This window comes from Tursiops truncatus, chromosome X (genome assembly GCF_011762595.2).
Source record: "Tursiops truncatus isolate mTurTru1 chromosome X, mTurTru1.mat.Y, whole genome shotgun sequence".
Lineage (NCBI taxonomy): Eukaryota > Metazoa > Chordata > Mammalia > Artiodactyla > Delphinidae > Tursiops > Tursiops truncatus.
Genome location: NC_047055.1, coordinates 122,929,370 through 122,956,774, shown reverse-complemented (window position 1 = coordinate 122,956,774; position 27,405 = coordinate 122,929,370). Strand labels below are relative to the sequence as shown.

Sequence of the window (27,405 nt, the reverse complement as noted above, 5' to 3'; positions counted from 1 at the left end):
TGTCTGCTCTTCTGATTGGGTGATTTCTCTTGTTCTGTCTTCCAGATCCCTTATTCATTCTTCTGCACTACTTAGTCCTCTCTTCATTGCTTCTAGGTCGCTTGTTATCTTGGCAATTGAGTTGTCTAACTTTGACTGGTTCTTCTTTATACTTTCTACTCCCTTGTCACAGTACTCTGCATTTCTGTGATCTTTCTTAATTCCTTTAGCATTTTTATGACCTCCTTTTTGAGCTCAGGGTCTAGTAGACTGGTGAGGTCTGTTTCGTTATGTGTTCTTTCAGGGGGTTTCTCTTGTTCTTTTAATTGGGTGTGTTTGTCTGCTTTTTCATTTTACTTTCTTCGTCTCTGTGAATTTAGGAGGAACAGTTATCTCCTGTGGTCCGAAGGGGTGTTTGTATGTGGGAGTGTTTCCATTTAAACTGTGAGTCCAGTATTTTTGGTGTGAGGACTTTTTTTGGTCTGGATGCCAGCCACATCTTTCTTCGGTGTGCTGGCCGTTATCCCCTTGACAGGGGGTGCAGTGGGCATTGTGACCAGAGCCTGCACTGGATGTTGGGCGGGGCCTCCTCTTTGCTCCACGGCTGTCACAGCCCTATCGGGGGAGGGTCTGCTCCCTAGGCGTTGGAGTAGAAGCCTTGAAGGTCAGGTTTGCTAAGGCTCCATTGCCCTTAAGTGTGTGCTCCGGCCCCAAGGACGTAAGGGGTGGGGCAATGAGGCCCGCGTAGTCACAGCACCCTACCCACTGTCTGTGCAGGCATCCGCGGTCCTGCCCCGAGGCAGGCCAAGGTCACGTCCCCTTGTCCGTTGTGTTTGTTGCAGACCTAGTGCGTGGCTGCAGTGTGGAGTTGGCTGGCGCTGGGGCGCAGTGGCTGCAGTTGAATTGTTGGTGCTGTCGCCCGGAGCCTGGGTCTCCCGGGAGCTGTCGGCCCCCGATCTGGCTGCAAACTGCAGTGGTGGGGGGGGGGTGTAGAACGGGACCATCACACTCCATGTGTCACAGCACAAGAGGGGGCCCAGTTCCTCCCTGTCACCGACAGCTACCTCGCTGAGCATGACATTTTCCGTAAGCGGCTGTTGTATGCAGACATGTTCTCCAATTTATATTGTTGTATGTAGACATGTTCTCCAATTTATAACAAAGTCACGTTCCTGAGACACACCTGCCTCAGACCCCGCCTTGGACAAGGGCAGCATCCCAGATGGGAGGACACTGGGGGGCCGGGGCCGGTGGGACCTCGGTGCTGAAGCCTCGGTGGTGACGGGGGCTCAGCCAGCTGGCACTGGGGCTCAGCGGCAGGAGGGGCACCACCTCCGACAGGATGCCCGGGAGGAGTGGGACTGAAACCCAGACACTCCCTAGTCAAGATCAAGACCAGGAACGTTCCGTCTGTGGCGTCACTTCTGCTTGCTTTTCATTTGAAAATCAGAGGGATAAGTTATCCTGCAAATAGGTTTCACTTACTACTAAAACTGAATATGATATATGCATGTGTTTGTGTTCGGAAATTAGGTGGTATTGCCGGTATTTGTTTCTATTGAAGTTAAGACTCGCATGACATAAACTGGGCCAGTTTAAGTGTATAATTCAGTGGCCTTTAGTTCACGTTCAAAGTGCGCAGCCATCCCCTCTATCCAGTTCCAAAGCAGTCTCACTAAGTCCAAAAGCAAATCCCGTCCCCCATGAAGTAGTCACTTCCCATCCCGTCCCCCCAGCCCCAGGCAACCGCCCATCTGTTTTCTGCCTCCATGGACTTTCCTGTTCTAGAAAGTTCATAAAAATGCAGTCACGCAATAGGGGACCGTTTGTGTCCAGATTCTTAGGTGTTGCTAATACTGTTTACAAAGTATCTATCACCATTGTTCGTTCTGGTGAGCGCCCAGTAATTTTCAGTCTCTGTGCATGTAACGGCTTCTGATTACAAAGAAAGAAAACAAACGATGACGTGATTTTTGTCAGGCAAATCCCATCACTTTGAAGTAGCGACTAGGAAAGACCAAAGGAAGGACAAGCGACTCGGAAGACCCTCAGCAGTGACCCCAGACGCACAGCTGAGAGGCTCACGCCCCAGGGCCGTGCCCCCGTCTCAGTGTGGGTCCCCCCCCCCGCCCGGCTTCTTCCCATCCCTCGGGGCTTAGCTGAACTGTGAACCCACAGTGCGTCCTGCCTGAAACTCCATCCTCAGCGCCCCACGGCTGCTCCCTAACCCGGCGCTGCGCGTCCTTTCCTCTCCCTGGGTGTTCACACGTACGACGTCCTTACTTATCGCCAGTCTCTTTCTCCTAGAGGAAGACCCCTGAAAACCTGGCACCTGCCATGCTTAGTCAGTATCCCACCTGGAGGGCAGGACCAGGCAACGGCAGAGACTAAGGACATTTCTGCTGAGTGAGTGTCTAATAAATAAACGAATAGGTGATTTTATGGAGAGAAAAATAATCCCGGCTTCCCGACGTTAACACCTTCCTAGTCGTGTCTTATGGGACAGCGTTCTTCTGAGTCCCCCGTGGAGATGCTGTGGGCACAGCGCCTGCCAGCGTGGCGGCCCCAGGAACCTCTCTAGACGCTGCATGGGGAGTGGAGACCGCAGCCGTCAGTGGCCTTTGGTGTTGAAAACAGCGGGGTGTGGGTGAAAGCTTATCTGCACTACACATACCTAGCCTTTCATGGGTGCATCCTGGGGGCGGGGAGCGATGTAAACTTGTAGACTAGTGATAGGAAGTATCACCAATCCATCAGGAGTCAGGGTTGTAAATGCGGTGAAAGAACTCTGAAGCCTGACCGTCCAAGGCCAGGACGCCTTCTTCAGGATGACGTGCTGCCCTGTTGCGCTTACCGGACCTCCAATTCCCTCCATGCTGACAGGAGAGTGAGGCTTTTTGAATCCCTCTGGGGTCGTAGGAAACTTGTTAATTTTTCTTTCTAAACGGAAAGAGAATGTGTGTGCGTGTGCGTGTGTGTTCAGGAAAGGAGTCTAGTCCACTGCGCGGGTTTAAAGATCCTTTATTATGGAATCAGTATGTACAAACTCTAACATGAAAATCATGAGTCACGGGGTATCAGCCTATTTACAGTGCTTTTTTGTTTTTTACAAGTTTTTTTACAAGATTACTTCTCCCTAAATAACATAATAGACACACACAGAAATCAAACATTTTTTATTACATACATAAATAAATATTGACTTTAAATGACCTCTCTAAGGGACATGATTTCTACCGGCCATTTGGATGAGAAGGTAGCCGTTGTATTATCTGCACACTATAATTAAGTCGAGAAAAAGTCGTAACAGCTTTACATACAGACCTCTGTTGATCACCCTGTGAATGGTATAACTTGCTAAAATGTTCAGTAGAGGTAAGAAGCTCAGTCTGGCCATGCAAAACCGTAGATAAGAGTCGCCATCTTTATGCATTTATATTTTAAATGAATCTTAAAGTACATGCAACAGATGTTTAGCCTTTGTGTTCTGGTCATGACGTCGAAGTTTGCCTAACAAGATTGAGATATTTGCAATCGTAGGAATGAGTAAACTTGAGGAACTCCACAGCACACGGTGTAAGAAAGGGCATTAAGTAGATAAGCCGTTATCACAAATGACACTGACCGATTCGATTCGTAGGACAAAATGAATATTTGTACTCACGTGATACAGACACAAGTCCAAATTCAGCCTTTTAATCGGATTTTTCAGTGTTGATAAAAGATACAATCAAGGGCTTTGAAGTCCAGTGTAATCACTTCCCAGCGGTTCCTACCCCTGCGAATTACTGGGTTCCTCATACAGGGCAAATTCTCATCTGTTCAGTAAACATTACGAAGCAGTGATTCTCAGCTGGGGGTGACCTTACCCCCCAGAGGGCGCGGGCCGTGACTAGAGAGCTTGTGGCTGTCACCCCCTGGGGGAGGTGCTCGTGACAACTGCTGGGTGGAGACCTGCGTTGAGCGCCCAGGGGTCGGGCCCCTCGAACAGGGAAACGTGCAGCCCCAAAACTCAACAGCGCTGCGGTGGAGAAACCCTGCTCTATAGATGGGGTATAGGTTCTTTCAGCTTTCTAGGACATAGATCTGTTTTTCAACTTTGAATTTTGTTTAGTAAACATTTAAGAAAATTACCTGTCATAAATACATCATATTAAAACACGAGATGACGTGAAGGGCACACATTCGTTTATAAAAATTGCTCCATAGAGGCCACTTAGAATAAGGGGTAGCACAGATAAATCCATCACTGAGGAGTGAATGTTCTAAGTAGAAAGAGCGCGTGTAGCCTCGATATACATGGAATTAGCCACCTGTCTTTGATGACGTCATGTTTGACGAGCTCAGTTTTTTAAAGAGTAAATACTATCAGTTAATATACTTTTTCTCACGTGAGAGAAATGCATCTAATTTCCATAAAACGTATCAGAGAGTCAGCCACTAAAACTGTGTTTTAAAATAAGAAACAGATCTTTTTAGCCCTTTATTAGGGCACTCAAATGTTAAAAATTCAAAAAGTAGTAATTATATTTTTGTTCATTTGACTATTATTGAAGATTACTGAAATTCGTAAAAGAAACTCAGGTTTCTCTCATTGCCTAATTAATAGAATTTTCTTCCAATAACACTAACAAAATTTAAATTATTGAATATTATAGCAGGATGAAATGCTCGTAAGAGCTGCTTCAGATTTTTTTAAGGAAGGTGTACGCTACAGAACCTTTATCTGAACTGAAAATATATTTGCTCAATGTCTCTTACCCAGACAAAAGAAACATAATTAAATTTTATAAAATTAAGCTTATTTAATAATTTAATAATATCGTGTATCTATGTATATACGCCTGCATTTTAAACTATACAACAGTACAGAAACTTGCTGGCACGAATACTTGGTGGATTTCTTCATGACAAATTAAGGTAAAAGATAACCTCGTAGCCAATCACGTGAAGTTTTCATTTTTGAAGTTTTAAGAATTTGAAATTCAGAGGCTGGGAATGGCACTAGAATAGCTCATAGTTTCGGAGAAGGTCTCTGTGTTTGCTCAAGCTCAAGGGCGTTTGAAATGAAGGCTGTTCCTGTTCTCTCCATTCAAAATTTGGAACTCTTGGAACCAGGTGATTTCAGGACAGCCTGTGCTAAAGTCCATCCCAGGCCACGTTAGGAGCCGCAGAAAAACAGCCGGAAGCGCCGTGAACTTCCGTTCTGAGATTTCCCACGGAGCCGCGTGTCCAAAGCTGCAGAACACTGCCTTATCGACTTTTAAACAATTTTAACGCACGGGAAGCAGTTTTCAGTATCCTCTTTCAGGGATCCATGCCTACAGACTGTGTTCCCTAAGGCTAGGCATCGATTTGGTAACAGACAGAGTCTGTCTGCGTTCTGCGTGGCTTCTGCTCTTAGAGTGGGAAACCTCACAAAAGCCAACACGTTCTCTCTCCTCTTCACCCCACCAGGTGCAGTCAGGGCGCCCGCAGGCTTTCAGGAAACGTAACAAAACGAGCAGTTCCAAGTCCCACCGTGAAAACCCAAGGAAAGTGTACTGAAAATTTCCTCGTTTTACTTGTGTAGGTCATGAAACGAGGAAGCCTATCCTTTAAAATGTTCAATTTTTTAAGTTGCTCTTTTCTCATAGTGTCAATACTGACGGGGAAAATAGATGACCCTAATGATCTGTAGGAGAACTGTGTCTTTATCCACCATTGCTGAGCTGGGAAAACAGTTTCTTCAGAGATGCGTCCTCAAGGTGTACGTGTGTGTACGTGTGAGTCTATGAGTGTGTGTATGTACGTGTGTTTGTGCCTGTGTGTATACGTATACACACGGAAGCACGCAGACGCACATACATACGTGCCTGTTTCAAAACATACATATGGGTATTCCCTCGAGGAAAAAACTATATTAAACTAAACATTTCTGGTTTAAGGCTGCCGCGACATACCCTGCAATACTGTGTACTGACAACGTGTTTGACTTGCGTTCGTGCTCTGAGGGCTTAGCGTGGAACCTGGGAAATTTTTCAAATAAGGTATAATAATACATCTGTAGGAGTAAAGGAAGGTTAGTCAAAGGCAAGTAGCTGTCCTTCTCCACCAACCAAAGCCCTTCCGCCTTTTCTACATCACGGACAGTATTCTACCACGTCAAGAGCTTGCTTTCGTTAAGAAAAGGCAAATCTCAGTGAAGATTTGAAAATATTCAATCGTTGGGATTCCTTCATTTCAAGCAAGAGGTTTTGCAAACTTTTAGATACATGAAAGCTGCAAAACAAAGCATGTCAGCAGCCGTTCCCCACATTAAGGAAAAGCATAAATAGCGTATCAGGGAAATCTCTCACAGTACAGGACGAAATGTTAAAGAGCATCCCCAGAAAAGACGTTTAGTTTCTCCAAGGCAGACTCTGGATAGCAGCGTAAGGCACTGACTCCTTTCTGCTGTGGATGTCTTCCCTAAACCCTCATTGACAGGCTGCGCTCTTCTTTGCCTTTGTAGAAAATGAAGCTTAGGTGCTGGAAGTGGGAACATTTTAAGTCTAAATTAATTGGCATATTTCAGGTCACAAGTTTTCAGCTAAAAAATCACGTGATAAAAAATCATCTTAAGAAGTATTTGAATAAATAGGGCCAAAAAACCGTATAGTCTTCAGTCGATTTTGCAAACCAAACCAATAATTTAATTTTAAAATGTTTATTGAGTAACGTGACGCTTACTAGGTGTGCGCTTAGCATGCTTATTACGTGTATGAACTGTGTATTTGTTACGCCGGTGTCTCTTGAGAATTCGCCGCTCTGAATTCAGGGAAGTCTCAGGTCTGCAGTAATTCACTTGAGATCATAGCTAAACCATGTATGGAAACAGATTTTGCAGTGAAACAGGCCTGGCCTTCGTGTTCTCTCCATTCTCACAGGAAACTGTGTCCACGTCCACCGTCTCACCACTTGTCCCTGGTGTCCAGGCGCGTCCGAGACAGACAGAAGCGTTTAGTGCAGTAAAGTTAGATGGGGCGGGAGGTCCTATGGGAAAGGCCTGGTGCCCCCGTAAGCGGGCGCGGCCGGTCCTCGAAGGTCTGCGAGCTTACACGCTCGCTCGGGGTTCAGACATCTCCGGGAACAGGTCAGTATCTTTCTGGAGGCTTGTAATGGTGTGAATGACGGTGTTTCAGGTGGGGTCCTAGGGAGACAGAACAGACACATCAGTCGGTCGTGGCGCTTTCCCCGGCTGGCTGAACGAACAGTAGGAACGCGCTGACTGCGGTGAACGCCTTGGCCCCAGGCCCGCGCTCCCTCCCGTCCAGGTCCCTCCTCTCCCGGCTCTGAACGTGCAGAGAGACAGACACTCACTCTCCCTCTCTTCTCTCTGCCTTCCCCCCGCGTTTTGGTTCCCTCCCTAACGCCAAAAAATCACAAGAGAAAGAAGACAAGCCCCTTTCTTTAGGCTCACAATTATATAAGCCAAAATCCTGTGCATTTCCTCAAGAAAGTTTAAAACTTAACCCATGCTCTCATTACACAGAATTTCAGTGGAGGCACATGGGGACTGCATTCACCCTTATAAGCGTAAGGGGCCATCGAGCTCTTCCACGTGATGGTTTTTTCCTTTAAATTCGAAGTGCAGAAAGCTATTGGGGGCAAATTTGATCCATCATTTTTTAAAAAACAAGTAAAACTAGAACGACTTCTCAGTTTTCTTAACACATAAACTTAAAAAGCCATGTCAAAGGTTTAAGCTAGAAAAGCAAAGTGCATAATTTAAAAACCAACAAGCGGCTCACTGTTTTGAAACAACACGTGACAGTTATTTTTAACGTAGCAGTAAGTCAAGTAGATTGATTTGGGTCATGTTATGAAGAAAATTCATGTAATAGATTATAGTAACAACATATGTAATAAGAAAGTAAGCTCCGTAGCCAAATACTATTTGCTATTTGGTCATATTTGAACATCTTAATTTAAAAAACAAAAATTCAGATTGATATGAGATGATAGACTTTTTTCCCTCCCATGTGTATCTGTGGTTAAAAGACAAGGAGAAAGCATGCATCATGTAGGGAAAAAAATGGAAGTATGGAAAAGGAAGTAACAGAAAGGAAGGCAGGGAGGGAGGGGGGAGGGAGGAGGGAGCAGGGCCAGGAAGCGTGTAAGGTGGGCTGCGGGCAGCAGGCGTGGCCGCCAGGAAAAGCACATACAAAGGCCTGGAAGAAGTTCAGGTTCAGAGAATTCCCTATCCGTAGGAATCTGCAGTGATCTGTTGATTTTCGTTTTTTCAGCAAGACTTTCTCTGTGTCCCCAAAGCTGGCGGGGGCCCCCGGCACTCACTGTGCACAGCCGAGGGTGGGAGGTCGGGGGTCCGGAAGGTCCTGATGGTGGCGGGTCCCTCCCCGCCCGCGGTCAGCACCTGCACCTCCAGACGGTAGAGGGTGGCCGGCCGCAGACCTGGCACCGTGAGCACGGAGCGATCCTGAGGGGGGACAGGAGAGGACGCGCCCGTTAGGCACCTCTTGACCACAAAGCCACACGACGGACTCTCTCATTCTCTGCCCATTTCCTCCCACCTGCACGCCCGCGATCACCGTGTAAACGCAGGTGCGGTTGCTTTGACACCCCAGCGTGGTCGGTCGAACGTCTGTCCCTGTTTGCTAGAGTCCTGCCCTGCCGGGCAGCCTCGGCGGTGAGAGCCCAGCTCTTGGCAGCCGGGGCCAGTCTCAGGGCTCACCCTGCGACCGCATTTTGTATTCCTCAACCCAAGACTTTCCCATGGTTTAAAGTTTTCATCTGCTCATCTTGTGGTGTGAATTCTTCATGATCCACATTTCCGTAAGCGAGCCAACTGTGTTCCTTAAGATGCAGTATCTATCTATCTATCTGTCAATGCCCATAGCCAACAGTGTTGATTTTTATGCCAACACATTTTTCTCAAAACTCAATAAAGCCTAATATATACACACATAGAAAAATTACTTTCCAATTCCATGGAATTTTTCCTTCCAGGATTTAAGGGGTTTTTTTGTTTGCTTTTTCTTCTTCTTTTTGGAGCAGGAGTTGGATATTCTAAGGGCATTTTTAGAGCTGGTAGAAGCCTGTACATGGGTTTTTTTTTCAAGCCAAGGAATTAGTGGCCTGGAAGACACGCCAGCTCATTACGGGCTCTGGCCAGATTTGAAGCGGGGAAACGGAGAGAAAGAAGAAGGTTCTCTTAGCTGTTTTTCCCCAAATTTAACCCTTCCAACAGGGCCTGTCCACTTGGGCCAGAGGGACACAGGCTTCACAAAGGAGAATAAAGTGGTTACACCGCGTGCATCCCGTGTCGACAGGAGACGTGGGTTGAAGAGGGGCTCTAGTAATCACAGTTCATCTAGACGACTGTTCACGGCAACACTTGTGTGGTGTCTTTCAGTACCTGCGAAATAATACGCTCGGGAGAAGACAACGCACACACGCGGCTCAACAACTGGCCCCAGCGTGATGGGACGTGGGCGCCGACAGTGAGTAACCCCCCTGCGGTGCGGGTACCGGCCCAAGGGCCCGGGAGGGAGGGGCACCCACCGCCGGGAGGATCTGGGACTGCAGGATGAGGCTGTTGGGAAGGCCGTTCTGCCTGCTCTCGGTCGTGACCTCGGCCCACGTCACGTGGAAGCCAGTCACAGGCCGCTGGACGGTGGCCTTGCTCAGCTGCCAGGAGAAGCGCCCCGTGACGTTCGTGTCCTGGACCACAAAGGAGGCCGACAGGTTCTCGGGTTTGGCTTGCACTTTGGAATGAACGGGACCTGGAGCAGCGGGAAGAAGAAGGCCGGGTCAGGGGATGCAGAGCGCGAGAGGGGCCCTAGGCGGCAGGTACGTCCCGTGGGGTTCGGCCGGCCGCCTCGGGAGCGCGGGGTCAGACAGTCGCCCCGGCGAGCTGTGCAGAGGCAGCCTCAGCCCTGCCCCTTCGTGCCACGTGCTTCTGCTCCCTTGGGCACTACGTGGAGAGTCCTGCTTTGGGGGTGGAAGACAGAGGAAGAATTTTGGAATCTGGCGGGACCTGGCCACTTAGAGAACAGGAGCGACTGCAGTGAGACGGGTGAATATTCAAGGTACTACAAGAGTCGTCGGAAGTTACTAGAAGGCGCCCAGGGGTCTGCATCTGAAAATAGCTGCCCCTGTTCTAGGAGAGGCTTGGGAAGGTAAAGACGGGGCGTTCGGAAAGCGTGTCGAGGTGACGCCCATGGCAGAGGGCCGGGATAAAAGTGAAATCATTTACATAAAGTGCGCCAAAGGACAAGCAGTACACAGACCCTCGGCTTCATTTCTAAAGGGCTGACATGCCAGCAAAGGCTGTCCACCAGAGCTGCTGCAATGAGGATGTAATGCGTGCCTTCATACGTATGTTACCTCCCAACTGGGCCGTCACGCTGCCGTTTAGAAAGGGGGATACTTTGGGTTTGTAGGCTCTTGTGAAATGCGGTCTGGAAATGTGTACAGAGTTGCCGACATCACAGCCGCAACCTTGGAAGTTTGCGTGAAACGTACCTGCGTCCCCGGGGCAGCTGACGTGCTTGTGGCTTTTGCCCTTCAGAGCAGAGCACGGTGGGGTCGTAAAGAAAACGGTTTCTGCTTTCAAGCGGCCCTTTGGCCGTGTGGGTTGGACGGTCACCTTGTATTTGCAGGAAAATGCCAGATCTTGAAGAATCATGTAATTTTCCTAGAGAGAGAGAGAGAGAATACACTAACAGTAAATCTCACGAGGGTACGAAATTGGCAGGAGAGGAAATCCTACCTCCACCAAGGCTGTCTCCCTATATATGGGACGTGTGCAACACGGCTTTCATAAAAAGTGCAAAGGAGACAGGGGCCCTGCTTTCATTTATTACAACTGTGAGAGGCTCCCATGGGGTGGGACACAGGCTCCAGAACCCGACAGGACGGCAGCGCTAGGTGGGAGGCAGCGCGGTGGGTGATGCTGTAGACAGACACCTAAGTTGTTAATACAAAAAAAGCTAACTCGGGCTTCTCTGAGACACAGGCGTGCTTTAGCTGTGAGTGTTTCCTTAAGGAAAGGAAGACATTCTTGCGCTGTGTATTGCCTCCCCTGCTGGGAGGGCTGTGATTGCCGCCGGCCGGAACTTTGCGATGAAACAGGATTACGAAAACCAGACTCAACTGCGGGCGGAGTGAGAGGCTGAGGGTATAACCTTACGCTAACGGGAGAGCTGACACTGACGGGCCTAACGAGCTTGTGCGAGGATTCTTCGCCTTTGGGTGTGGGGTGTGCGTGCCCGTTCTAGGGTGTAGTTGTCAGGGCTTCGTGTACATGTACGAGAGCTGCAGCAGGAGCATCTCTGGGACCCTTAAAGGCAGAACATCACAGGACGGGCCGTATCTTTCATTACCTGGACGAGTTGGTGGAAGTTAGGGATGCTGCAAAGGAGATGCTGAATGATAGTGTCGTATAGAAATTCCCTGGGGGAAATGAGGCCTTTTAGGTCATTGTGCCGAGTCAAAAATCCAGAAAACAATTCAGAGCTTTCGTGCAATTAAGATGAGACACCCAGAGGCTGGCAGCGTTTCCCCTGTGTCCTGGGAGCTCCCTGCAAGCTGTGTCCTGAATGTCTGCATCTCAGGGCCCGCCCTGTGCTGACCGATGACGTGTGAGGTGGTGAAGGGCCGAGAGATGAGTGAACAGGTGACCCTGTGTCTCCCGCTCCCACCTGGTCATGGGTCCCTTAGGGAGCCCCGTGAGGATGAGTTACCCACTGGACACACGGCCTGCACCTCTCTCTGTCCAGCTTTGTCCCCCGATCAGGTGAGTCTAGAAGCCGTTCAGAATCCGGCATTTCGGCCACCTCCTCACCTGGGTCACGCCCGAGGATGCCTCCACCCCGGCGGATTCGTTGTGGGCACAGACTTCCGGAAACCACTGCACATGATACCGACTGACACCGGGATCTGTAAGGTCAACACCCATCAGCAAAAGAGAACAGTCTGCAAGTCACAGTGCACGCAGCCCCAAGTCCTGAAAGCACGACAGACCAGGAAGGAAGGACAGAGTCCTGCAGGTGATCCAGAATTGCGTACACCAGCCAGAGGAGGTGGTCTCCCAAAATTCTGACTAGAGTCAGGGGGAAAAAGCAATAAGCCATCAAAGGAAAAGCGAATTGCAATACGAGAACCACACAGAAAAAAATAATTAGAAAAGTCATAGCAAAATGACTCCACAGAGGTCTTGAGAATAACCTCGCCATGGTGTCCACAGTCATAAATCCCCCAACGAAGGGTAGCACTCAGCAGCCGTTCTCCTATTTCCTAGGCTCTAACAGAGACTCATCTCAAGTCTCTGGATCCTACATTTTTCTGACGAGGCTGATGGAGAGGCTGTCAAGCCCAGGCAGGAACAAAAGCCTTTCCCTCAACTTGAAGACCTGGCCCTTCAGATGTGCTCCATCTCCAGCCTTGCTGTGACAGGGCCCCCTCATCAGAGGATACAGGGTGAACAGCCTCCCGGTGCCTTAACAGTAAGTGCATCCTTGCAGTGAGTGTGTGCGATCGCTACGGAAACGAGGCCTGCTCTCAAAGCCAGCCCAGCATACGGGCTCCTTAATCGTTTCCACTTCCAGCTGGAGCAGCGCGTTTTCTGCACGTGTCTTTACTTTGGCCGACCGAGTGGAAAAAAAGACAGCGTGATGAGAAGCCGGTCACTGAGTGTGGGAAAGGAGGTCTGGGCCATCCTGGGCTTAATAATCACCCCAGTGTGTCCCCGGGTGTGAAAGGCATCGCTTCCCTGGGTGATTAGCATCTCGTCCGAATGCTCACGCCAAGTGTTTGATGGAGGTTTTCCGAGGGGAAAACGCTTGGATGAAATCGGGTGGTTCTGGTGGGAACTTGCTCTGAGCACTTTGGAACGAGAAAAGAACTTTCAATCTGAGAAAATAAACAGCAAGTGGGCACCAATGGTGTTTAGCTAAAAGGGGAACCCTCTGACTAGAGGTTTTTAACTCTTTACATGGCAGACATCAAGGGCTTTTTTTTAAGAAAAGAATTGCACGTTATACATTAAGGCTGAAGTCAGTCATTGAGTGAATTCAAATCCTTTCTTTCAACAAGTGGTGCTGCTCTAGGCATCGTAGTGAAATAAATAACATCCCAGGAGCAGCTGCTCTCACACCTCTTAAATCCTAAGGGGGCTGGACAAGTAATAAGGTGCATAAGTCAGGTCTCAGGTCGGAGGGAGATGAGCCTGCAGCTGACCACGGAGGGCGAGAGAGGTACGGCGTCCCGACAGAGGGTTGCGACTGTCACTAAAACGCTGGCGCAGCTCACAGAGGAGCTGACCTCGCAGGGGAACCTGGAAGGAGGTTGGCACTGGGCCTGGTCGGTGTGGATAATGGGGGGCAGGGCACCGTCCCACACAACTGTCTGCCACGACGAAAGCTGCTGTATGTGGTGACCCCTCGTCACCACATTGCTGCTGCAGCTGAGGAATCAAATTCTTAAAGCACTGAAATCAATTTAAAATTCAGAGGCTCCACGGGGCTCGTGGCTCCCATATCGGACAGAGTAGCAAGTTCCAAAGTCGGGCACACGGCAGGGCTGACATTCCCTGGTCCGGAGCAGCCGGGGCTGGACTCCAGTTTGCTGCACTCCAGTGCTAGGACGTGTGATTGATACCCGTGGCTCCAGGTCTCCTAAGAACCCCACACACAGCTGACAGCATAACTGTGTTTCCCTAAGAGGACGCACCGAGCGACACGTCGGAGCCCTCAGCTCCGCCCTGCCCGAGTCCACGCCTACTCTGGATCTGCCACCTCCGGGAAGAATTTCACCCAAGCCCAAGGCTTTCCAAGACGGCTCTGCGTTTCTACCTTCAGCTGAGCTGTTCCCTGGAGGAGCTGGTGTTCCCAGCTTCCTGTCCCATGTAGATGCTTTTCAAACTCAGCGCTTCTAAAACCACACCCTTGATTCCTGCCCTCAATTGCCCTTGCGTTCAGCTTGCCTCTTATTTAATCACGCCTTTTTGTTTTCTGTATCTGTGACATCTTGCAGCCTTGCAGACCCTGCCGGGACCGCCCTCGCAGGGTGGCCGCTGCCCCGTGCAGACCAGCTGACCCAGAGCCCCTCCCCAGCACCTCCTCTGTGGGGCCCTCACACTCTGGGCCACCACCCTCGTCACCCCAGGGCCAGGTAGGTGGGGACAGCCCCTGAGCCAGAGCCAATCCTGACTAGCCAATCCTGAGACCATCTTGCCTTTCCTACTCGCCAGAGAAAAGGCTTCTGAGCACAGTTTCCTGCTTCCTGACCGACCCTGGTGCCTCCCCACATGGCCCGAGTGGTGTGAGGCTCCACCTCCTGGGAGCCGTGAGTAACAAACTACCTTCTCAGTGGCCGTTGTCTCCGTTGCCTTCACCAGACCCGAATAAAACCCACTCCTTTAAGACATGATTAAAATGAACAGGCTGCCTTTTAAGCAGTCCTTCATGGCACTTTTTCAGACACATACACAGCAGTCCGCACTCTTCCAAGCTTAATCAAAAACTGGCATGCGTTTCTCATGCAGGTCTACACAATCGGTTCTCGTTATTCACACAAGTGAGGGTTTAGAAAATCACCGTGAATGCAGAATTAGCAAATCCGGGATGGCTGTTTCTTGGAGAAATACAGTGTTAGTTTCCCCGTGAGCTTCTGGTCACCACATTTTTGCCAGCCAGTCAATACATAATCTTATTTAATGTGTGTTTTTCTTTTTTAAAAACTTATTTAATAAAGTCATAATTAACTGTAATATTTCTTTACTTAAAAAACTCTAGTTGAAATTATTTTCATGATCCTGGGTAGCAGGACAGTAAACTTCTTTTGCTTTCAGCCTCACAATAACGCCTCCACTGTACCTTTTTTTTAATCCATCACCATCTCAAAACCGACAAATTTAGACACTTTTTTTTACCTTTTCGGAACTTCATCACACACTACCAATGTGACTCGCACCTCCCAGGCAGCCTCATGTATCCATCAGCAAAGGCAGCACTCCACCACTATGCTCGGGGCCACTTCAACCAGGACAAATCTCCAACAAAAAGCAAGGAAATGCAACACAACAGACCAGAAACCCACGGCGCTAAACAGACCGGGCAAAGGATGTCGCCAGCGTGAGAGTGGAAACGAGAGGGCGGCGTCCCCTCAGCTTCAGGTGGGAACGTGTACGTGGGGCGACTCAAGTCCATCGCCACTCCCCGCACGAGCACCCCCACAAAGGACCACACAAGCGCCCCCCAGGACTGGTTAGGGGTTACAAATAAACCTTAGTGACTACACGAGTCTTCAAATACACACTCTGTGAGCATCCACTGTGTCTCCTTTCATTTTAAAATCAGTAGCATAAGGTAGCTTTTTTTTTTTTCTTTCGGTACGTGGGCCTCTCACTGTTGTGGCCTCTCCCATTGCGGAGCACAGGCTCAGCGGCCACGGCTCATGGGCCCAGCCGCTCCGCAGCATGTGGGATCCTCCCGGACTAGGGCACGAACCCGTGTCCCCTGCATCGGCAGGCGGACTCTCAACCACTGCACCACCAGGGAAGCCCCCTCCCTCTTCTTAAACCCCTTGCCCGCCTCGGCTTCTGTCTCAAATCTCCCCGTGTTCTCCAGCTCCTCTGGGCACTCACTTGCACCGTCCTCTGCTGCATCGCCCCTCTTTGTGCTGAAACTGGAGTTCCTTCACGCCCGGTCCTGGTCCCTCTTCTCTCTAGCGGATCCCACCCTTATTAAAGAACTTATTCTTAAAGTCTCTGTTATTCTGGTCCAAGTGCTACTTTACAACTGTACAGTGTTTTACCTACAATAGTTGCTTACAGACACCTGTTTGCAGTGACTTTGCTTAGTTGTAAATAATACTGTTAGCTTGTTTCCATAGAAATATTCCGGTGAATTACTAGTAAATAAGCAAGCCAGGGAGAAAAGTGCTTCTGACTAATCCTTATTTTGAATAAACAGTGACTAAAAAAATAATAGAAAAGATCAAAGAAACTAAAAAGCTGGTTCTTTGAAAAGATAAACAAAGTTGATAAACCTTTAGCCAGAGTCATCAAGAAGAAAAAGGGAGAAGGCTCAAATCAATAAAATTAGAAATGAAGAAGGAGAAGTTATAACCAACACCAGAGAAATAGAATCCTAAGAGACTACTACAAGCAACTGTATGCCAATAAAACAGACAACCTAGAAGAAATGGACAAACTCTTAGAGAGGTACAGTCTCCCAAGACTGAACCAGGAAGAAATAGGAAGTATGAACAGACCAATTACCAGTACTGAAATTGAAACTGTGATTAAAAAACTCCCAACGACCAGAGTCCAGGACCAGATGGCTTCACAGGCAAATTCTGTCAAACATTTAGAGAGGAGTTAATACCTGTGCTTCTGAAACCGTTCCAAAAAACTGCAGAGGAAGGAACACATCCGAATTAATTCTGTGAGGCCACCATCACCCTGATACCAAAACCGGCCAAAGATACCACAAAAAAAGAAAATTATAGGCCAGTACCTTTGATGAACATAGATGCAAAAATCCTCAACAAAATAGTAGCGAACCGAATCCAACAGTATATTAAATGGATCATACACCATGATCAAGTGGGATTTATCCCAGGGATGCAAGGATTTTTCAATATCCTCAAATCAATCAGTGTGATACACCATATTAACAAACTGAAGAGTAAAAACCATATGATCATCTCAATAGATGCAGAAAAAGCTTTTGATAAAATTCAACATCAATTTCTGATGAAAACTCTCCAGAAAGTGGGCACAGAGGGAACCTACCTCAACATAATGAAGACCATATATGACAAAACCACAGCTAACATCATACTCAACGGTGAAAAGCTGAAAGCATTTCCTGCAAGGTCAGGAACAAGACAAGGATGCCCACTCTTGCCACTTTTACTTAACATAGTTTTGGAAGTCCTAGCAACGGCAATCAGAGAAGAAAGGGAATCCAGATTGGAAAGGAAGATGTAAAACTGTCACTGCTTGCATATGACATGATACCATACATTAAGAAAGCCCTTAAGATACTACCAGAATACTACTAGAGCTCATCGGTGAATTCAGTAAAGTTGCAGGATACAAACTTAATATACAGAAATCTGTTGCATTTCTACACACTACAACAAACTATCAGAAAGAGAAATTAAGGAAACAATCCCATTTACCATTGCATCAAAAAGAATAAAATACCATTCATACTCTGGTTTCTCTTCAGATCATATAAATCTTTTGCCTTTTACTAAAGATTTCCATGGAGAGGGGGAAAGAAAAATAAGAATAAGATACCTAGGAATAAACCTACCTGAAGAGGCAAAAGACCTGTACTCCAAAAGCTATAGGATGCTGATGAAAGAAACTGAAGCTGACAGAGATGGACAGTTATACCATATTGTTGGACTGGAAGAATCAATATTGTTATAATAACCATACTACCCAAGGCAATCTACAGATTCAATGCAATCCCTATCAAATTACCAATGGCATTTTTCAAAGAACTAGACCAAAACATTTAAAAATGTCTGTGAAACACAAAAGACCTCAACATAGCCACAACAATCTTGAGAAAGAAGAACAGAGCTGGAGAAATCACAGCTCCCTGACTTCAGACTATACTACAAAGCTACAGTAAATACTAAGGTACTGGCAGAAAAACAGAAATATAGATCAATGGAACAGGATAGAAAGTCCAGAAATAAACCCACACACTTATGGTCAATTAATCTATGACAAAGGAGGCAAGAATATACACTGGAGAGAAGACAGTCTCTTCAATAAGTGGTGCTGGGAAAACTGACCAGCTACATGTAAAAGAAGGAGATTAGAACATTCTCTAACATGATACACAAAAATAAACTCAAAATGGCTTAAAGACTAAAATATAAGTCATGACACCATAAAACTCCTAGGATAGAGTATTGGCAAAATATTCCCTTACATAAATCATACAAACGTTTTCTTACGTCAGTCTCCCAAGGCAATAGAAATAAAAGCAAAAATAAACAAATGGGACCTATTCAAAATTACAAGCTTTTGCACAGAAAGGAAACCATAAACAAAATAAAAAGATACCCTATGCAATGGGAGAAAATATTTGCAAATGATGCAATCAACAAGGGTTTAATTTCCAAAATATACAAACAGCTCGTAGAGTTTAATAACAAGAAAACAATCCAATCCAAAAATGGGCAGAAGACCTAAATAGACATTTCTCCAAAGAAGACATACAGATGGTCAATAGGCACATGAAAAGATGCTCATTATCGCTAATTATTAGAGAGACGCAAATCAAAACTACAGTGAGGTACCACCTCACACCAGTCAGAATGGCGATCATTAAAAAGTCTACAAATAATAAATGCTGGAGAGGATGTGGAGAAAAGTGAATCCTCCTACACTGTTGGTGGGAATGTAAACTGGTGCAGCCACTATGGAGAACAGTATGGAGTTTCCTCAAAAAACTAAAAATAGCACTACCATAAGATCCAGCAATCCCAGTCCTGGGCATATATCCAGACAAAACTATAATTTAAAAAGATACATGCACCCCTGTGTTTGTAGCAGCACTACTTACACTAGCCAAGACATGGAAGCAACCTAAGTGTCCATCAACAGATGAATGGATAAAGAAGATGTGGTACAAATATACAATGGAATATTACTCAGCCATAAAAAGAACAAAATCATGCCATTTGCAGCAACATGGATGGACCTAGAGATGGTCATACTAAGTGAAGTAGGTCAGACAGAGAAAGACAAATATCATGATGTCACTTATATGTGAATGTAAAAAAAATTATAAAAATAAAATTACTTACAAAAAGAAACAGACTCACAGACTTAGAAAAGAAATTTATGATTACCAGAGGGCAAAGGGGGTGGGGGAGGGATAAATTAGGAGTTTGGGATTAGCAGATACAAATGACTGTATATAAAGTAGATAAACAACAACATCCTACTTTATAGCACAGGGAACTATATTCAATATATTCTAATAACCTATAATGGAAAAGGATGTGAAAAAGAATAGACATACATATATGTAATACTGAATCACTTTACTGTATACCTGAAACTAACACAACATTGTAAATCAACTAATACTTCAATAAAAAGTTCTTTGTTTTGGGGGAAGAAAGAGGGAAAGAAAAATGAAAGGACATTGATGCCCTACACTAGCTGCTTACAACAATAACCAAATCTGGGTAAAAGGTAGAGAAAGATGAAACAGTATAACTCCTAGGAGATAAGGAGAGTATCTTTGTGACCCTGGCATAAGCAAAGATTTCTTAAACAAAGAGCGGTAAGCCTCAAGGAAACAAAATGATGAACTGATAATCTCTAAAAGTAAGAACTATTAAGAATGTGAAAAAAATGAAAGTAGAAAATACTAAGATGAAACCAGCAGATGACTCATATACTCCACATATAAAGGACTCTTGCAGGACAGGCTGGCTAAACAGTTGAAAAGTGCTTTGAAAAACAGGAGCTCCATTGCCAGTAAACTTATGAAAAGGTGTTCAACGCCTGGATGACCAGAAGAATGCACATTCAAACGGCACTGAGCCATCACGTCACACGTACCAGAAAGGCTGGCTCAACTGAGAAAGACAGAACATGCCTCATGGGGGAAAGCATGTGGGGCAGTGGGGACCATCTTACCCTCCTGGTGGGAATGTGCATTGGTCCAGCCACTTTGGAAATTCTCAGCATCTTCTAAATGTCATCATCCTTATGACCTAAGAATCCCACCCTCTGTGGGGGAATAGGTACACATGTACATCAACAGACATGTATTCATAGGCTCTTCACAGCAGGGCCATTCTGAATAGCCCATCCCTGGAACAAACCAAATCTCCATCAACTGCTGTACCAGGGACAACTATGCAGTGATATAAATGGATGAATCACGGCTTCCTGCAACAGGATGGACGGGTTTCCCACATGCAGTGTTCACTGTGAGAAGACTGATGCAAACTGTATGATTCCATCTGTATACATTCAAATACACGTAAAACAAATCTTCAATTTTAGAAGCCAGGAAATGGTGGTCACTATTCTGTGCTTAAGATGTTTGCACCTCCCGTGTGTGTACATTTTCATTTCCTTACATGAGATGTGTACATTTTCAGTATTACATTAATATGTTGTTTTATTAATATGTCATATTGACATACAATTCTAATTTGAAATTGATAAATACAGTCATCCTTTGGTACCCACTGGAGAGTGGGGATTGGATCCACACCCTGGATACCAAATTCCAGGCTGCTCGAGTCCCACAGTTAGCCCTTCGTATCTGGGGGTTCTGCACGCTCGGATTCAACCAACTGCCAATCTTAAACATTGCACAAAATCCACAGTTGGTTGGATTCACAGATACAGAACCCACTGATGTGGAGGGCGTGACTGTACAACAGATCAAATAACCCACTGATGTGGAGGGCTTGACTGTACAATAGATCAAATAAATTTTATAATTTAATATTAACTTAAAACTATCATTAAATGTCATAATATGGATATATTAACATATAATTTTATAATTAATATTCAATAAATAAAATTTAAATTAACATATGATAGTATCGTAATAAAACATTAACATGATTGGTAATGTTATTTTAGCTAGAGAATGAATTTCAGCAGCTTGGAAGAAAATTCTGGAACAAGAAGAGCTCCAACACCAATATCCCCAATGGCTCGTGAGCCGATACTCTGAGTAAAATAGCATTTCAGAAAAATAAGAATTTTAAAAACTGAATTCTTGAAACAATCTATTGTTTTTTGCTTAAAATAGAGTTTATGTCTTAAAATGCACAGAAGTGATAAATATAAAAACGTATGTCAAGTAACTCTAAAAATACTATTCTAAGAGTACAGAAAACAAGGAAACAAAAGGAATTTATCCCAAAGATAAAGAGAAAAAAGAATCTATTCTAAGGGTGACTGTTCATTGCGGTATTGACTATAAGATGGAAATTCTGAAGGCAGCTAAATGTGTGACTATAGTGGAATCATTATGGCATAATATCTATCAAGGCAGCCATTTTAAAATGTTATTAAAAATACCAACAATACAGAATGCAAATTAGTATTTTATGAAAATGTGCTTTACAAACACACACATATACATATAAAACAACTGAGTGAGAAACAGGTACAGGAGATCGTCTGAAAGAAAATCCAGTAAAATGCTATTTCTATGAAATGATACTGAGAAGAGAATCGGCTCTTTTATTCTGTTTTCCAAATTATTTGCATTATACGTCTTCTAATTTAGAACAAGAATTTACAGTGCAAGATAATGACTGTCTCAAGTGTTTGGGACACAAGATCAACCTTCTTAGGAAAGACATGAAGACAGGTTAATATCCCTGAAATGATCAAATGTAAGCAGCAGATTTCAGTATGGGATACAGATTCCTGGGAATCAGAGGCAACCCGTTCAGACTTCAGAAGAGCAAGGCATTTAATAATAATTTTTTAAAAAGCATGTGTTTTGTTCAGCTACCGTTTCCTTAATATCAATAGTGTGGCTCGACGGTGACGTTTGCACAAGCACCCTTACATCACAGCGCTCTTCAATGCAAACAACAAATATAAAACTCTTAGAGGAAAACATAGGTAGAACACTCTCTGACATAAATCCCAGCAAAATCATTTTGATCCACCTCCTAGATTAATGAAAATAAAAACAAAAATAAACAAATGGGACCTAATTAAACTTAAATGCTTTTGCACAGTAAAGGAAACCATAAACAAAATGAAAAGACAACCTACGGAATGGAAGAAAATATTTGCAAACGATGTGACTGACGAGGCATTAATCTCTAAAATATACAGACAATTCACACAGCTCAATATCATGAAAACAAACAACCCAGTGAAAAAAATGGGCAGAAAACCTAAATAGACAGTTCTCCAAAGACATACAGATGGCCAAGAGGCACATGAAAAGATGCTCAACATTGCTAATTATCAGAGAAATGCAAATCAAAACTACAATGAGGTATCACCGCACCCCAGTCAGAATGGCCATCATCAAAAAGTCTACAAACAATAAATGCTGGAGAGGGTGTGGAGAAAAGGGAACACTCCTGCACTGCTGGTGGGAATGTAAATTGATACAGCCACTATGGAGAACAGTGTGGAGGTTCCTTAAAAAACTACAAATAGAACTACCATACGACCCAGCAATCCCACTCCTGGGCATATATCCTGAGAAAACCGTAATTCAAAAAGAGTCATGTACCACAATGTTCACTGCAGCTCTATTTACAATAGCCAGGACATGGAAGCAACCTAACTGTCCACCAACAGATGAATGGCTATAGAAGATGTGGTACATATATACAATGGAATATTACTCAGTGATAAAAAAGAATGAAATAATGCCATTTGCAGCAACGTGAATGGACCTGGAGATGATCATACTAAGTGAAGTCAGACAGAGAAAGACAAATATCATATGACATCACTTATGTGCAGAATCTTACAAAAAATGACACAAATGAACTTATTTACAAGGCAAAAACAGACTCACAGACTCAGAAAACAAACTTATGGTTACCAAAGGGGAAGGGTGGCCGGGAGGGATAAATTGGGAGATTGGGATTGACATATACACACTACTGTAAATAAAATCGATAACTAATAACGACCTACTGTGTAGCACAGGGAACTCTGCTCAGTATTCTGTAATAACCTAAATGGGAAAAGAATTTGAAAAAGAATACACGAGTGTATGTGTAAAACTGAATCACTTTGCTGTACACCTGAAACTAACAGAACACTGTTAATCAACTCGACTCCAATAGAAACTAAAACTTAGCAAGAACAACAACAAGTAAACAGAAGCATCTGCCCACCTTCGGTCTTCTTCCAGTACACCTTCACTTGCAGCTGGCTGTCTTGATAGAGCGGAGCTCCGATTTCCAGGAGGCGAGTGGGCCGTCGTCTTTGAAACCGAGGCTGTATTTGCATCACACTTTTTCTAGTTTTCCCAAGTTGTTCTTCTGCAACAAAGCCCAACATTCTGATTTACTTGTTAAAAATAAGTCTGTAACCTGATAGTAATCCCAGTGTATTTAATTTCACTCTGCTATTCATCCATATTTACTGCCTGATTTTTAAAGTAAAATGTAACGTGACTACACGTTCCTTCCAGCTCAAGTTGACGACACCTCCCCCTTCATCACACGCTGGAATGCATACCTAAAAGGAGACTGTATACATTACACGGGATCCCCCGAACTTAAAGTGGGAATCAACATACATTCACCAGCCCGGAAAGATGCTCTGATTTCAGTAACAGGTGGAAGTAGTATTTCTCACAATAGATAGACTTTTGTGCGGTTATGAAGTAAATGAAGTCGTATTAAAATACCATTTCATGAAAACAGTATAGGTAGCTTTTCACAGATACCAGCATGTTATGTTCCTCCATCTTTAGAGAGCCAGGTGAGAATTTATACGGCTTAGCAGGACGTGTACCCCAAATCCCTGCCCTCAGATCTCTCCTTTACCAGTTCACTTATTTTACAAGTTGTACGTTTAGAAATTCCGTCCTTGGAGACAAGACTTTTCTGCTTTCAGAATTCCAAGTAGCCCTTTGAGAGATAAAACAGCTTAAGCTGTATTGATTATAAAGCAGTCAGAAATGTGTTATCAAAACTTTTCCAATAGAGCTGTGAGGTCTGCATTCTTGAGAAGGTGGGAGGAAGAGGGAGAGATGAGGATGAATGCAGAGAAATGCTGACCTGCGGTGAATCAGGAGAAGGAAAGGAAAACTGAGGACCCAGAAGAAAAAGTACATCGACCGTGTACTTCTCCTTACCGGGTTGTGCCTGGCAAACCATCCATGCAATGGAGCTGATTAAAAGGAATGGGATAGTTACATTAGTTGGTACTTACATTTTAGTTTAAATAATTCAAATGAATGTTTGGATAACTCTGACATTTATTAGGTTAAGGATTCTGCACCCAATAGCACTGTGTGTATGAGGGGTTCCCCATACCACCGATTCTCAGACCCCAGCGGGGTGTCCTACAGTTCAACTCAGTTGTGACAGTTTCTACCTGCAGACAGCATCAGATCCCACAGGGTAAGGGCTCAGTGCTGCAAGACTGCGCCCCCCGCCCGCTTCAGATGCGAGTCACGAGTCCAGGTTGGCAGCAGTGCTTCTGATGACCTGCTGTAGATGGGGGGGTTCCAGAGACCCCTTCCTCAGATTCAAATAACTTGCAAGAGCAATTCACAGAACTCAGAGAAAAATTTTACTTGATAGATTACCCGTTTATAATAAAAGGATATAACTCAGCAACCTAAGTGTCCATCGACAGAGGAATGGATAAAGATGCAGTACATATATACAGTGGAATACTACTCAGCCATCAAAAAGAATGAAATAATGCCATTTACAGCCACATGGATGCCCCTAGAGATGATCATACTGAGTGAAGTAAGTCAGACGGAGAAAGATAAATATCATATGGTATCACTTAGATGTGGCATCTAAAATACGACAGAAATGAACTTATCTACAAAACAGAAACATACTCACAGACATAGAGAACAAACTTATGGTTACCACAGGGGAAAGGGGGGAAGCAGAAGGATAAATTAGGAGTTTGAGATTAACATATACACACTACTCTATATAGAAGAGATAACCAACAAGCACCTGCTGTATAGCAGAGGGAAATATACTCAATATTTTGTAATAACCTATAATGGAAAATAATCTGAACAAGAATAGGTGCATGTGTATAACTGAATCACTGTGCTGTATACCTGAAACTAACACAACACTGTAAATCAACTATACTTCAATTTAAAAAAAGAAACAACACAAAACCACAGACAACAGTAACAAAAAAGACTGTTCTAGGGATGAGGATCTATAACGTAGAAAAACTTGTATAGAAATGTTCACATCAGTATTGCTTGTCATGTAAGCCCATATTTAGCTCACGTAAACAAGAACATCTGTCTTCAAAGTTTATCACGCCTAAGCATAAAATTTGATTTGGATATATGAAAAGTGAGTGGGAAAAGAAGGATCTAAGTCAGGAAGAGGCAGATGGAAGCGATGCACACAGCAGGGTGTGGGGAAAGGGGGCGGAGCTTCCACGTCTGAGGGTCTAAGGGAGCCCCTCCCCCAGCACGCGTTCACCACCGCGGAAGCTCTCTGAACCCCGTCTTTCTGGATTTTTACAGAGGCGTCATCACACGGGCGTGCTGATTAAATTACTAGCCGCTGATGGCAAACCTCCGTCCTCAGCTCGCAGGTGGAGGTGGGCGTTCTGGGGGCCAGGAATGTGCCGAGACCGGACAGCAGGAGGCGCTGCTTCCCAGCCTGCAGACGCCAGCGCAGCGAGCCTGGAGCCCAGAGGAGGGCCTGGGACGCGGAGCCCTCAGAAGGCTCCGCCCCCAAACGCATCCCTTTCTTGACACCACCCGCGGTTAAAGACTCCTGCTGCTTACACCTAAAGCATGTTTCTTTTAAAGAATTAAAGGCTTCAGATTTTCACAAGCCCGTTTATGCTTCTAATTCCTTGAAGAACCTGTGATGGGAAGAAGTCGCCAGCAGACTACCAAGACAGTTCAGAAAACCGTGTTTAATCTCTCTGTAAATTGTCTTCCTGCTGTCTTTTATATGCCATGGAAACATTCATTTCTCATTACAGATGTAAGGACGTGTGAATATATATATATATACACACACACACATATATGTATATATCTCAAGATTGAATCTTTCCTGCTTTATTGAATATTTCCAGCACAGACACGCATGGACATGCCCCATCCCCCATGTAGGGACAGACGTGACAGTTCAGTCCTGGGAGGACGTCCTTGACTCGGAGTGTGTCCTCCACTTTCAGCAGGAAACAAAAATGGAATAAAATTCATTCCTTCACATTCTGAAGAGGTATGAGGTCTGATTTATTTATACTCTTTAATACTCCTGAAAGTTAAAAGAATTGAGTGACTGTGCTATTTCTCCAGATGTCAAAACTCTGATTACCTTTTCAGATTGAGAGATTCAGAGTATTTTCTCTCCACTCCATTTTTATTTTGGAGAGCTGGAAGCATATTCCAGTTGCATGAGGCAACTAGAAAAAACATTTGGAATCTGTCCACCCTGGAAATACTCCTCCTACCTCCAAAACAGCAAGTTACATTTCCATTAAAGATAGTATTATGTCTTTCCTCCTTCAAGGGACCCTTTTATAAAACTATGAACATTCAGGCTTTGCTTGCATCGAAATATTTATCATTAATACACCTGGCACCCCGCAGACCTGGAAAAATATAATTCAAAAAAGAATTTATATGCTGACATTTACTACACTCATTCCTATAAAATATAATTTCCCTTGTTTATACTATAAAGTTGTAGTTATTCCTTACTTCTAGTTGCTTCATGATGAAATATAGTGTTCTTGTAAAAGTCATATACTAGTGTTTACGAGATTATAGATCAACACTGGGTTATAAAGAACATCCTGACATGTATTCAGCTATATCCTGCCTCATCCTTTGTAAAACAGTCTCTTGTGTCGGCTACGCTGACACCCAAATAACATGTATTATGACAGGTACTTTGCACTATCGCTTCTTATTTTATTTTTCTGAATCCACAGGACAGGCATCAGTTAATCCTAGCATAAAGTGGCCTTTGGTAGGTTAACTGTCACGTCTCTTTATTGGTCAGGTAAAACGTTACCTCATTGTACAAGATGATTAGAAAGTGACCGTAACACTCGGCACCAGCGTCTTGCGGGAACAGGAGTTGGTTGCGTGCGCAGGTAAGAGCGGGAACAACTGACTGGTTTGCTTTCACAGGAGTTCCTGAAGCAGTGCTCCAGGCCACGCCTAGGCTTCTGGAGCACTTGGGCTCTGACGGCTGCCGTGGGCACACAGGCGGACAGTCCCTGTTCTCTGACCTAGATGAGACCTTAGTTGAGCGGATGTACTTTCCAAGGGATAGGTCTAGACCCCACAGACTGGAATCTGTCGTGTGCAAAAGGAAGGACGCTTCCACCGGAGATTCCAGAGGACAGGGGAAGACACTCAGGGGTGAAGGACAGATGTGTTTGTATCTGGGGGGATCTGAGTGGCTCACTGAGAGGGAAGAATTCAGTCTATGTGATGCCTAATGGCTTAAAGTGAGAGAGAAGGGTTTGTAATCATACCCGAGAGGAAGGGAGAGGGAGCTAATTAAAGAGGATCTCACCAGGTGTGTGTGGGGAGATGCCCCAGGAAGAAGGAGAAAGCCCTAGATGTGCTCTGGAGACCCAGAGTCTGTAACAGTTGTGTCTGTGGGCTGGACCATGAAGAGATTCTCGATGACATGACTTCAACAATGGCAAGCCAAGGCTGGGTTTTCCTCTCCTTGTTCTTGGTTGTGGGC

The 27,405-nt window shown here is 45.0% G+C and overlaps 1 protein-coding gene and 1 pseudogene across 1 annotated transcript in view; one reads left to right on the top strand and one right to left on the bottom strand.

The window, feature by feature from the left end:
• Positions 1-2,983: 2,983 nt before the first annotated feature.
• ANOS1 (anosmin 1) overlaps positions 2,984-27,405 on the bottom strand; it is a 189,785-nt gene continuing 165,363 nt past the window's right edge. Inside the window, exons 9-14 of the mRNA XM_019944764.3 lie at positions 22,855-23,001; positions 11,807-11,901; positions 10,486-10,657; positions 9,523-9,743; positions 8,296-8,437; positions 2,984-7,150 (exon numbers count right to left, since the gene is read on the bottom strand). Coding sequence (XP_019800323.2) covers positions 7,095-7,150; positions 8,296-8,437; positions 9,523-9,743; positions 10,486-10,657; positions 11,807-11,901; positions 22,855-23,001 — 833 coding nt within the window. The 3' untranslated portion in view covers positions 2,984-7,094. The remainder of the gene's footprint in view (positions 7,151-8,295; positions 8,438-9,522; positions 9,744-10,485; positions 10,658-11,806; positions 11,902-22,854; positions 23,002-27,405) is intronic.
• On the top strand, positions 17,182-17,273 carry LOC117310481 (U5 spliceosomal RNA; annotated as a pseudogene).